The following is a 12,239-nucleotide window of genomic DNA, read 5'->3' on the forward strand; positions in this document are numbered from 1 at the left end:
GAGGCATTCCCTGCACGCCGCTCACAGAAAGTAAACTACTTCTCCCATCATGCCACACCAGGAAACAGGAAAACAATATCAGAGAGATGGGGAGGCCGCAGAGGCTGTGCTAGAGTGGCACTTTTTTGGTGCGAGAGCGGGAGGGGTAGTTTACGAGTGGAGTCCAATGTGCTTTGCTCCTCTACGGCAGCCGGAAGGCGGTGACGGAAGCCAAGGCCGCTTCTAGTCTTGCTGAAGTGGCGTCGTGACAGCGGCCACCAGCAAAGGCCGACTCTCGATTTGGGTTCGCAAGAAACGGAGTTATCCAGATGAGAGGATGAACTTACTTTAGTGACCCAATGGAAATGAATGTAGATATCCTATTAACAAAAGAGAACGTGACTATTAAACAGTGATTTACTACCGGTCTGCAGCTAATTTACAGGTAGACAGTTTCACTGAAGGTGAGGGAGCATATGTAGGGAAAAGGTCAGATTGAAGGGAAGTAAGAAGGCTAAGAGTTTGGCAATAAGTATATGCTTTAGGAGGAAGTGCATATCAGTAATTGAGAAAGGGATACTTCTTACTTGTTTCTCCATCCCTTTAAGAATTATTACTACCTGGGGTGCCTGGCTGGCTCAATCGAAGAGCATGTGACTGTTGATCTCGAGGTCATGAGGTCCAGCCCCACCTTGGGTGTAGAGATTACTTAAATAAACTTAAAAAAAGAATAATTAATACCTAATGGCACTTGTGAGTTAGGCACTGTTCTAACAACTTTATGTGCATATATATATATATATATATATATATATATATATATATATATATAAATTCTTAAAACTCCTACGGAGGTTCTAGACATTTTGAAGCTAGGCCCTGCAGCTTCTCCTCAGGCTTCTTGGAACGCTCTGGTAGCTCAGAGCAGCCACATAAGAAGTCTCACCACCTCGCCATGCTGAAGAAGTTTCATGTTGACACTCTGGCTGACAGTTCCAGCTTTCCCGTCATCCCCATCAAGGTGTAAGATATGCAAGAGAAGCTCTCCAGACCAATCCACCTGCCTGCTGAATATCACTAAATGACCTTAGCTAATGCCACATGGGATAGAATAGCTGCCCAGCTGAGCCCTGTCCAAATTTCTTTCCCATAAAATGTGAGCTATAAGAAAGTGGTTACTTAACAAAATACAAACAATGAGCTCGGTTCTCTCATTCTTGTTTTACAGATGGGAAAACCGAGGCACAGAGAAGTTACTTTATGCCAGGCACTATACAAGGCATTGAAGATACAATTATCAATAAAACAGATACAGGCTTCTGCCTTAGCAGAGCTCACAGACTTCCTCGGAAGTCAGAAAAGTATCTTTAAAGTTTCATGAAAGTCAGGGCGCCTGGCTGACTCAGTTGCAAGAGCAGGCAACTGTTGATCTCAGGGTCATGGGTTCAAGCCCCACATTGAGTGCAGCGATTACTTACATAAATAAATAAGTGAACTTAAAAAAAAATTAAAGTTTCATGAAAATCATAAGGGGGCATGTAAAACTTGCTGTGGGAGCTCCTAGTTAGGGCCTCTACCCAATTCTAAGTGGTTGAGAGAGGGCTTCTTGTGCAAGTGACCTTTCAGCTGAGATCAGAATGATAAGTAAAAGTTAGCCAGTAAAGATTGGTGGGATTGGAGAGGAAGTGTTTCAGGCAGAGGGAAAAAAAAATATATGCACAGGACCAGAGACCTCAGTGCACTTCAGGAATGTGAGGAATTAGTGTATGGCGAGAGTTTAGAGTTTGTGGTAGGGAGCATGAAAAGGTTGGGCTCAAGGGAGAAAGTCTCTGTAAACCATACTGTAACATCTGGACCTTACTCTGAGGACAATGAGAAGCCTTCAAAAGGTTAAGTCGGGAGTAGCAGGGCATTTTTGTGCTTTAGAAAGGTCACTCTGGCTGCTGGACCAGGAATGGACTGGAGGTGGGCAGGACTATATGCAAAGAGACCGTTAGGAGGTTCTATTATCCAGGCGAAAGAGGATGATAGTTGTAGAGGTTAAAGGAAGTAGGTAGATTGAAAAGATTTAGTAATCAGTTAAATATGAGTAGTGAGAAAAGAGAGAAATGAAGGTTGGCTGCCAGGTTTCTGGCATGGATCAATTGGGTACAACCTGTATGTGCTGCCACAGCTGATAGTATTTTTCTTATCATAGTGATTATCATACTGTATTTTGTTATGAGAAGGCAGGAGCCATATTGGTCATCTTAAATGACAATGCCTAGCACACAGTTCCTGCCTAGCACGGGTGGCAGTAAGCATCCAATATTTATTGAACTTAAATTTAACTGAATAGTGGTGCTGGAGGAGAAACAGGTTTGGCCGGGGCCGGGGTGGGGGTGGGGGTGGGGGTGGGGAGGGGAGCTGACAAGTTCAATTTAGAACATACTATGTTTGGGGGCGCCTGCGTGTCTCAGTCGGTTAAGCGTCCGACTTCAGCTCAGGTCACGATCTCGCAGTCCGTGAGTTCGAGGTCACGATCTCGCGGTCCCTGAGTTCAAGCCCCACGTCGGGCTCTGGGCTGATGGCTCAGAGCCCGGAGCCTGCTTCCGATTCTGTGTCTCCCTCTCTCTCTGCCCTCCCCCATTCATGCTCTGTCTCTCTCTGTCTCAAAAACAAATAAACATTAAAAAAAATTAAAAAAAAAAAAGAACATACTATGTTTGTACTACTTTGAGCATTGTGAAATATCCAAATGGAGTTTTTCAGTGGACCATGGATTAAACTGGAGTTCCACAGAAAGATCCGGACTGGAGATAGGGTGCTCACCGGCACATGGAGGTCATTGAAGCTGGGGAGAGAATAAGACCACATAGATTGTGTAGAGAGTGCAAAGGACATAAGATCTTAGGCAGAACTCTGGGGTTTAAGGAACAACAAAAGTCCTTCCTTATGCAACAGAGAAGGAACTGCTAAGAAGGTAAGGACACCAGAAGTGTTTGTAGGAGAAAATAGTCGATTGTGTTGGCTGCTACTAAGATGTCAAGCAACATAAGGACCGCAGCGTCCCTGTAAAGTCAGGGGGGACCCTAGTGAGGAAGAACCTTGCAGAGGTGAGGGAGTGAGAGGAGAGAAATGGTGACCCCATATGTAGGTAATTCTTCCAAGAAATTTGACTGTCAAGGCGCCTGGATGGCTCAGTCGGTTAAGCGTCCGACTTTGGCTCTGGTCATGATCTCACAGTTCGTGGGTTCAAGCCCATATCAGGCTCCACACTGACAATGTGGAACCTACTTGGGATTCTCTCTCCCTCTCTCTCTCTGCCCTTCCTCCACTTGAACTTTCTCTCTCTTTCTCTCAAAAATAAAAAAAAATGAAATAATTTAAAAAAAAAGTTTGTAAAGAGGGTGGTAACTGAAGAGTACAGTAAAGAGAGATTCATCTAAACCTCCATCTGAAGGAGGCCATCTAAAGATGGCTGAGACTTGAATATGTTTAAAAGCTAAGGGGAAAGAGTCAATAAAGAGGGAGAGGATAAAGTGCAGGAAAGATGGAAGAAAAGATAGAAGAGGATGAGACTGGAACACTTAGAAAACACCGGATGAATGAATGATGAATAAATGGGATGAAGTTGATCACTATTTTGGAGGTGGGAAGGAATAGTTGAGGGGTAGGGTTCTCCGCATTTTGAAAGTGGAGCGAACTAAGGAGGAAGATATCACTGAGGCCCAATCCCAGTCCTGGGAACCAGCCCTCAGATCGCGTGTCAGGGGAGGAGAGTTGGCTCTCTGATGTCACCAAGGGGGAGGTGCACTCCCTACCTACCTCTCCAAAGCCAAACAGCCTCACATTGTGCAGTGGGGAAACTGAAAGAACGGGAAAATAAGAGTGGTTAGGTAAGGAGAAAGCCTCAGCATGTGTTTTAAAGCTCTGGCAACTGACAGAAGTCCACTCCCACCTTCCACCGAGGAAAAGCCGACAGCAGTGCCCCCTTCCTCCCTCCCCCCAAATGCTATCGTAGCACCCTGTGACCTTGTCCACAGGCCTTGATTCAACTGTAGCAAATTTATTGTCATTAGTTAAGATCTGTCTGTAAGCTCCAAGAGGGCCAGGGCTGTGCCTGTCTTCCTCTCTCTTATCTCCAGTGCCTGACACTGTTCCTTTCACACAGGAGGTGCTCAGCCAATCCTTAGTCACAGCATGAGTGAATGAACCCACACACTGAAGAAGGACTCTGCCCAAAGGGCTTTCCTACAGAGGGTTGTTTCAGGCCTCTCAGCTCCCAAAACACATCCTGGATTGAGAGGATGGTGGTATTTGCACCTTTTCCTCTAACTTGGAACCCCTCTGTGTTTCTCCCAGCCACTTTCTCTTCCTCTCTACTTTCGTCGTATTGTTATTGCTCTGGCTCTGTTTCTCTGTCTCTCTGTCTCAGAGTCTGCACAGGAAGCACGCCGCTTTAGGTCTGAGGCTATTGGTAACGGAAACATTGGTGCCTGTGTAAATTTCATAAAGGTCACAAACTTTTTTTATCTTTGTCGTTCATTCCTGTCTCTTTGCCTGTGTTCTGTCTCAGACCTGATTCTTTCTCATCTTCTTGGGTCCAGCTCAAAAGTCCTGCCACCACCACCCAGGACCAGCTCCTGCTGCCTGTGGATTTGCTGATGGGCCTCAGAAGGTACTTGGAGGAAAATCACAAAGCTAGCCCCTCTCCTCTGATTTCCTGCCTTGCTGGCCTCATAGCTCTGCTGACCACATCCTCTCTCACCTTACTTATATAGTTCCTCACCAGTCACATCCCCCAGGTGTTCTCAGCCCCCCAAACCTGTCACTGACACCCACCCAGGCTCTCTGCTTTACTCTCTGCTCTCATTCTGAGCTCCCTGACCTTACCTTTCCCCCAACACTGTTCTTGGAACCATGTCCCTCTGCTTGGAAGCAGCCAGTTGTGTCCTTTTCTGGATCTCCAACAGCTCTTTTTCCTACAGGTGACAGTACTGACCACAATGCTGTCAGGCCGGTGGTGGCCAAGTACCTGGGGGAGCCTCGGGCTGGGATCCCGAAACCCTTCTCAGGGATCCCAGCTCTGCGCCCTCTATGCCTTCACTTACACTGGGGCAGATGGCCGACAAGTGTCCCTGGCTGAGGGGGACAGGTTCCTACTGCTTCGAAAGACCAACTCAGACTGGTGGTTGGCAAGGCGCCTGGGAGCACCCTCTACTTCCCGACCCATCTTTGTCCCAGCTGCCTACATGGCAGAGGAATCTATCTCTTCCCAGAGACCAACCACCATCACCTCCAGCCAATCCCTCTGGATTCCTGGTAAGTACCTCTTTCACTTTCCTACCTCGCCAGCTTCTAGGAATTACTGGAAGGATCTCCCTCCCTCAAAGCTGACCCCCTTCTCCTATTTACCTCTGGTCAGCCTACTTTTCATTCCCATCACGGTGGCCCCCATTGCCCCTCCTCCTAGTCTCAAGCTTTCTAGGTCTCATGTACTTTTTCACAGCCTCCCCCACTCTTGTCTTCCCCGTGAACCCCTGGGATGACTGATGCAGCCAATATCACCTCTCTGATCACCTGCCCCCCCCCCACTCTTCCCATTTCTCTGTTTCTAGGGCCAAAGTTGTTTCCTGGCTCCCTGGAGGAGCTGCACCTGTCTCAGGAACCCCCAGGCAGAGCCCAGGCCACCTCTAAGCAGCCTCCTCCTCTGCCCCCCAAAATGTGTAGAAGTGTCAGTGTTACCAATTTGAGGCCTACCCTTCTGAAGCCCTTTCAGGAAGGAGCAAGTGGAAGATCCCTCTCTCAGGAAAACTTGCTGACAGAGGCCGATGCTAACCCGGTGAGTCACAGCTCTTCTGAGTGCAGTCAGCAGTTATTTACTGCTGGGCCTTGTTCTAGGCACAATGGCAAACAAGGCAGACAGAATCTTTGCCCTCAAGGGATTTCCATGGAGGTGACAAACACATAAACCAATAACGGTTGGTATTGATAAGTGCCACCAAGAAGCATAAATATGGTAGGGAGTGATGGAGGGGATCTGGGAAGGCATCTCTGAGGAAATGACATGTAGCTGAATCTGAATGAGGAGGAAGAGACTGCCATGAACCAAACTAGGAAATGAGAAGGAGTTCTAGCTGAGGGATAGCAAGTAGCAAAGATCCTGAGGATACACGGAACCTGGCATGTGATAGAGGGACAGTTAGAAAGCCAACAAGCTATGTTGTTCTCTCTTCCTCCAGATTCCTGGCCCAGGGCAGCATTTTTCCTGTGTCCCATCTTGCCAGCTCAGGTCACCAACAAGTCCCATTTAGAGCTGTAACTCCCTTGCTCTTCCCGGAGACTCAGCTCCTCCCCTCTCTCTTACTTGCTAGTGGATGAAAAATGGCCCCCTCTCTCATACTCCCCTAGCAGGGGTCTCTGACACCTCTCCCTCTCTCCCCCATCAATCCGGAGGATGTGAGGGTGGGGCACTCCCCTCAACCCTCCTCCCCCCCCCCCCCCCAGAAAAAGCCGGTTCCCCTTTCCTGAGGCCCTGGGGTAGGGGCGGGGTAGGGGAGGAGGGAAGTTGGCAACAGGAAGTGAGGAGAAAAGCAAAGACTAAGGGAGGGAGTAAAAAAAAAAAAAAAAAAACCAACCAGCTGGGGACTGGGGTTTCTTCCCCAGTACTTGGGTCACCCCAGCCAGGAGCTGGGGGTAAGAAAACAGTGGGGGAGAGAGGAGGAGATGGTTAGGTGGAGAGAAGATTGGGGACGAGCACAGGCAGAATAACTACCTTTTTCTTCCCCCTTTGCTGACAGGCAAGACCCCAGCCCCTCATGTCAGAGCACCCTGTGTACTGCAACCTAGTGGACCTTCGCCGCTGTCCCAAGTCTCCTCCCCCAAGCCCTGCGTGCCCCCCGCTGCAGAGACTGGACGCCTGGGAGCAGCACTTGGACCCTAACTCTGGGCGCTGCTTCTACATAAATTCGCTGACTGGCTCCAAGTCCTGGAAGCCCCCGCGCCGCACTCGCGTGCGAGAGATGGTGAGACTTTCCCTCCAGCTTGTTCCTTTGTCCCCTCAATCTCCTTCTTTTCCCTACTGAACCCCAAAGTAGTGTGTTTTCTCTCTTGGGCCCCATAAGAAAATTGTAAGAAGGGTGTTGAGACCGGGTTGAGATGGCATCTGGTCGTAGCTTTACTCCCCCCATCCCCCAACACCAGAACCTTGGCTCCATGGAGGGGACGCAGACCCGGAATAGGGGCAACGGTGTCCTGCAACCTCAGACAAAGGGCTCAGAATCTGAAACAGGGAACCCAGAACTGCTTGGCCCCCAGGTGAGACCTCCCCCCTTCCTGATCGCATGCAGGAAAAGTCATCTTTTTACTACTCTCTTTTATGCAAGACATTCTTCTTCCTTACCCATCACACCCCCAGCCTCTCACCCACATCCGCAGGCTTCTTCCCCCTATAGCCAGGAACTCCGAAGTTCAAGTTTCCTCCACTTGTTCCTCCAATCCCCTCCCCCAGGGTTCACTCTCCCACTGCCAGCACACCTCCCAGCTCCACCCCTCAGACCAGCCAGCAGCCTTGCAGCCCACTCGACCTCTGCCGCAGGTCTTGGACGACCCGCATGTAAGTGTCCCATTTCCTTGTGCAGGCCAAGATCCTCACTGCCCTACCCCCCAATTCCTGCTCCTCTAGATACATCTTCCTCTTTCTGCGTGTTGGCTGGGTATCCTCTCTTACCCAGTCTCCCCCATCCCCCAACCGTAAAGGACCTCACTCCTGGGACACCTCCTTGGGAACGCTGTGGCCGCTGGGGGGGGGGGGGAGGGGCGCTGGGTGCCTTATTGACACCCCTCGCTCCACTTCTCAGGAGGTGGAAAAGTCGGGTCTGCTCAACGTGACCAAGATCGCCCAGGGGGGGCGCAAGCTCAGGTGACGAGAACCGGGAATACAGCTGGGGCTTGGGCGTCTAGATTCTGTATTGTGGAGCGGAGTGCGGGGAGAGCGCCCTCCCCACGTGATTCTAAATGACTTTTGCACTACTACCACTGCCGCCCCCCTCCCCTGTAGGAAGAACTGGAGCTCATCTTGGGTGGTGTTAGCGGGTAACAGCTTGGTGTTCTACCGGGAGCCGCCGCCCGCCGCGCCCTCCTCAATCTGGGTGAGTGTGAGGGAGGGGAGGAGGGGGCGTGCAGGAGGCGTTTGGGCACTTCTACTCCCGCGAACTGTGGGGAGGAGGTGGGGAGGGGGAAGTAAAGGAAAGAGCACAGCCTCCCACGTCCTCGCAGTCCCCGGGGTGGGAGGGAGGCAATGAGGGGAACAGCGCCGTTGGCCTCAGTTTCTCCCAATTGCCAGGGACCAGCGGGTAGCCGACCCGAAAGCAGCGTGGACCTGCGCGGGGCAGCCCTGGCCCACGGCCGCCACCTGTCCAGCCGCCGCAACGTCCTGCACGTGAGTGCCCCTCCGCACGTCCCCAAAGCTCCACGCGACCCGAAAATGCGCTCCCAGTTTCCCGCGCGGGTGTCCTGCTCGGCCTCCCTGCTTTTTATGCCCCTTCCCTCTGGCTGAAGCCCTTTCTCCGCTGGCGGCTCAGATCCGCACGGTCCCCGGCCACGAGTTCCTGCTGCAGTCAGACCACGAGACCGAGTTGCGAGCCTGGCACCGCGCGCTGCGGGCGGTCATCGAACGCCTGGTGAGCTGGATGGGAGGTGGCGGGACGGAGCCCGGGGCACAGGGAGTGGGGAAGAAACAGTAGGATTCTAGGCTGGTAGGAGGCTGGGTGGTCTCGGTGTAGTGCCCTGGAGTGTGGTGGGGGGAACGCGGAACCCCGGCAGCCGGTTAAGGTCTCCCTGCGTCGAGCTGAGGGTGCAGATTTCACTCTTCTCTTTCCCAACCTCCTACTCGCCCCCCCCCCCCCCCCCCCCCCGCCGTTCGGTGTGTAGGATCGAGAGAACCCCCTGGAGCTGCGTCTGTCAGGTTCGGGACCCGCAGAGCTGGAGGAGCTGAGCGGCGGAGAGGAAGACGAAGAGGAGTCGGAGCCGGTGTCCAGGCCACTGCTGCGGATCGGCGGCCGCGGGAGCTCTCGTGAGCGGCCCGGGAGGTCCTAGGGTGGGCGGGGCCCGGGAACGCGTCTCCGGGCTCCGTCCGGGCGTCGGCTCTCACGCCCTGATTCCACCTGCCTCCTGCAGGTCGGTGTCCTGAAGGAAACGAACAGAACCGCGTGCGGAACAAACTAAAGCGCCTTATCGCAAAGAGACCGTCCTTGCAAAGCCTGCAGGAGCGTGGTCTGCTCCGAGGTGAGGTGGGCTGAGCCGGCCATCACCCTTCTCCTTCGTACTTGCTGTAATATATTTGCAGGCACTTTTATAGTCCTGATCTGGGCATCCGCCCACTTTGGGGATGAGAAAATTTCAGTGAGCAGAGCTTCCCAGAACTAGGTCAGTGGTCTTCAGAGACCACTACTGTCCCCTACACCTGTTATTTTTTGGGGGGAAGGAGTGTACCTCCTAGAGTACAGGCCTAGAAAAGGCAGCCAGGAGGGCCAGCCCAACTTTAGGGTGAAAACCTGTGCTGAGAAGAGCTTCCGTGGGCGATGCTGCCACTGCTTCCCAACTCGCCTCTTTGCTTCTCCAGACCAGGTGTTCGGCTGCCAGTTGGAATCACTGTGCCAGCGGGAAGGGGACACCGTGCCCAGCTTTGTGCGGCTCTGCATTGCTGCTGTGGATAAGAGAGGTCACTTTCCAGAGACCGCACAATCCACCCCTTCCAACAGGCCAAGGCCTGGAATTCCCCACCTCCCCCACCTTAGTCTCCCTCCTGCATTATTTCTCTCCACCCTTGGGTCTCTCACCAGTCCTCACCACATACAACTTAGAGCAGGAATCCTTATCTGCTCCCTGCCTCATCTCCTAGGTCTAGATGTAGATGGCATTTACCGAGTGAGTGGGAACTTGGCGGTGGTCCAGAAACTTCGCTTCCTGGTGGACAGAGGTGAGAAGACTTACGGGCGAGTGGTGGTACTAAGAATTTCATGCCTCGGAACCACAGGCAGTTCTGAATGAGGGAGCTGACAGAGCAGGGAGATCTGGCTAGAACTGCATGACTTAGCTCTTGATCTCGTCTCATCCATGTTGCAGAGCGGGCGGTCACCTCCGATGGGAGGTATGTGTTCCCAGAACAGCCAGGACAAGGTACTTACGTGGGAGGCTCCTTAGACCCTTAAAACATCCGACATCTTCCCTGCTCCCTGTGGATCTCCCCATGTCTTGCTCCTGGGAGGGTTGTCCCCAAGCCCACCTCTGCTGCCTTGACCCTCTGTGAACCTCCTAAGTATTCCTGTGGTCTTCCTTACCTGGATCTTCTCCCAAACTCCTGACCTCTCTGTCTTTGGCTCTCTCTGGACCTTCATAAGCCCTGAGCCCTTCTGCACATCCTTCTCCTCCCAGAGGGCCGATTAGATTTGGACAGTGCCGAATGGGATGATATTCACGTGGTCACTGGAGCACTGAAGCTTTTTCTCAGGGAGCTACCCCAGCCTCTGGTGCCCCCACAGCTGCTGCCACATTTTCGTGCTGCCCTTGGTAAGGGATGAGAGCTTTGGGTAATACCCTTGGTACGAGGGTGGGGCATGAAAGGTAAAAAATAGAGATTCCCTTACATTCTTCTATTTCATCCTGAGTACAAAGATGGAAAATAACTTAAAAATTTTTTTAATGTTTTATTTATTTTTGAGAGAGAGTATGAGTGGGGGAGGGGCAGAAGGAGAGGGAGACACAGAAACTGAAGCAGGCTCCAGGCTCTGAGCTGCCAGCACAGAGCCCGAAGTGGGGCTTGAACTCGTGAACTGTGAGATCATAACCTGAGTTGAAGTCAGACGCTTAACCGACTGAGCCACCCAGGTGCCCCGATAGCTTTCAATTCCCGTGCCAACTCCAGTTGTTTTTTTGTGAATGGTTAGAGGGCTAAGTTAAAAAGAATGCTAAAGCTGCAGTTGAGGGGGCTGTCTGGCTGGCTCAGTCGTCAGTAGAGCTTGCGACTCTTGATCTCAGGTTGTGAGCTCGAGCCTCATGTTAGGTGTAGAGATTTCTTAAAAATAAAATCTTGAAAAAAATTAAAGTTGCAGCTGGGCTCAGTAAAAAAGAAAGCAGTGGTAGATTAATCGTGTCTTCCATGGGCATGGGAAAGAGTAGCGAGTTTACCCCCCTGCCTAAGGATCTTCCTTGGCCCCACCCCTATGCCCTTCCCTTCATTCTTTCTCTCTAGCACTCTCTGAATCAGAACAGCGCCTCTCTCAAATACGAGAATTAATAGGCTCAATGCCCACGCCGAACCGTGACACCCTGCGGTACCTCCTGGAGCATTTATGCAGGTCAGGAAAACCGAATGTCTTTGTGCATGCTGAGGGAGGGTGGAGTGGGGCAAGCAGCAGGGACCCTGTTCAGATGCAGTAAAGGTAGGAAACACCTCCCTTCCTCACCTGTTTAGTGGGCAGATGGAGGAAACAGGCAACGTCGAGTGGGGATCAAGAGAAGCCCAGGGATGCTTTGAGAGAAATGAGGGAGATTTAACCTCTCCCTTCCCTCTGCCTCTTTGTCTCCTGTTGGGACAGTGGTCATGGCTTATGTGGCTGACCTGGGCCTGGGTGGTGACTTCTGAAAGAGGATAGCCATTTGAATTAGAGTCTCCCAATCTGTGAGCAAAGAGGACTGTAGAGGCAGTCTCTGAAGCTGGGAAGAGGCAAACGGTTCCTAGGTTGTATCTTCAAGTTGTGTCCTGAAGCTTTCTCTACTGGTCCTGTCTCCTTTGCCCTTGAGGCTCCCCACTTGGTTTCCTTCAGCCACCACAGAGAGAGGTCCCAAGGCGAACTCTTTCCTGCTCACACCATTGAAGGGTTAGATTTATTTGAAGTGATGAAGCTGCTGCCTTATAGCCCCTTCTCTTCACCTTTGCCCACAGGGTGATAGCACACTCAGATAAGAACCGCATGACCCCGCACAACCTGGGAATCGTGTTTGGGCCAACCCTGTTTCGCCCAGAGCAGGAGACATCTGACCCAGCAGCCCATGCTCTCTACCCTGGGCAGCTAGTCCAGCTCATGCTCACTGATTTCACCAGGCTTTTCCGTTGACTGGTGCAAGGAAGAAGAGAAAAGGTGTTCCTCCTGATCTCTGTTGGGTGCCCTTTGGTGGGGGTGGGGATAGTGGGTGTTCTGTTTTGAGGACATCCCATTAAACCCTGTGTCTCCCATATGAGTGTCTTTGTGAGTCTGACCTGAGGGATTTGGGATGGG

General features: G+C 51.8%; 1 protein-coding gene across 9 annotated transcripts; it reads left to right on the forward strand.

The window, feature by feature from the left end:
• The first annotated feature begins 193 nt into the window (after positions 1-193).
• ARHGAP9 (Rho GTPase activating protein 9) lies at positions 194-12,196 on the forward strand. Of its 9 annotated transcripts, none has more exons than XM_086712992.1 (19): positions 210-443; positions 4,538-4,639; positions 4,950-5,283; positions 5,580-5,803; positions 6,762-6,986; positions 7,165-7,278; positions 7,472-7,576; positions 7,821-7,882; positions 8,021-8,111; positions 8,306-8,401; positions 8,544-8,642; positions 8,893-9,034; positions 9,139-9,246; positions 9,584-9,682; positions 9,863-9,940; positions 10,087-10,140; positions 10,396-10,530; positions 11,213-11,318; positions 11,906-12,196. In XM_086712992.1, exons 3-19 carry the CDS (start codon positions 4,968-4,970, stop codon positions 12,075-12,077), a joined length of 2,226 nt encoding a protein of 741 aa, XP_086569118.1. In that variant the 5' UTR covers positions 210-443; positions 4,538-4,639; positions 4,950-4,967; the 3' UTR covers positions 12,078-12,196. The 9 variants fall into 9 exon arrangements, 7 of the variants coding, with proteins under 7 accessions (XP_086569121.1, XP_086569118.1, XP_086569120.1 ...); XM_086712994.1 differs by having other exon boundaries at positions 210-424; XR_015253529.1 differs by lacking the exon at positions 11,906-12,196 and having other exon boundaries at positions 194-443; positions 10,087-10,111.
• Positions 12,197-12,239: the final 43 nt, after the last annotated feature.

Source organism: Puma concolor, chromosome B4 (assembly GCF_028749965.1).
Source record: "Puma concolor isolate L17-30 chromosome B4, mPumCon1.1.hap2, whole genome shotgun sequence".
Classification (NCBI taxonomy): Eukaryota; Metazoa; Chordata; class Mammalia; order Carnivora; family Felidae; genus Puma; species Puma concolor.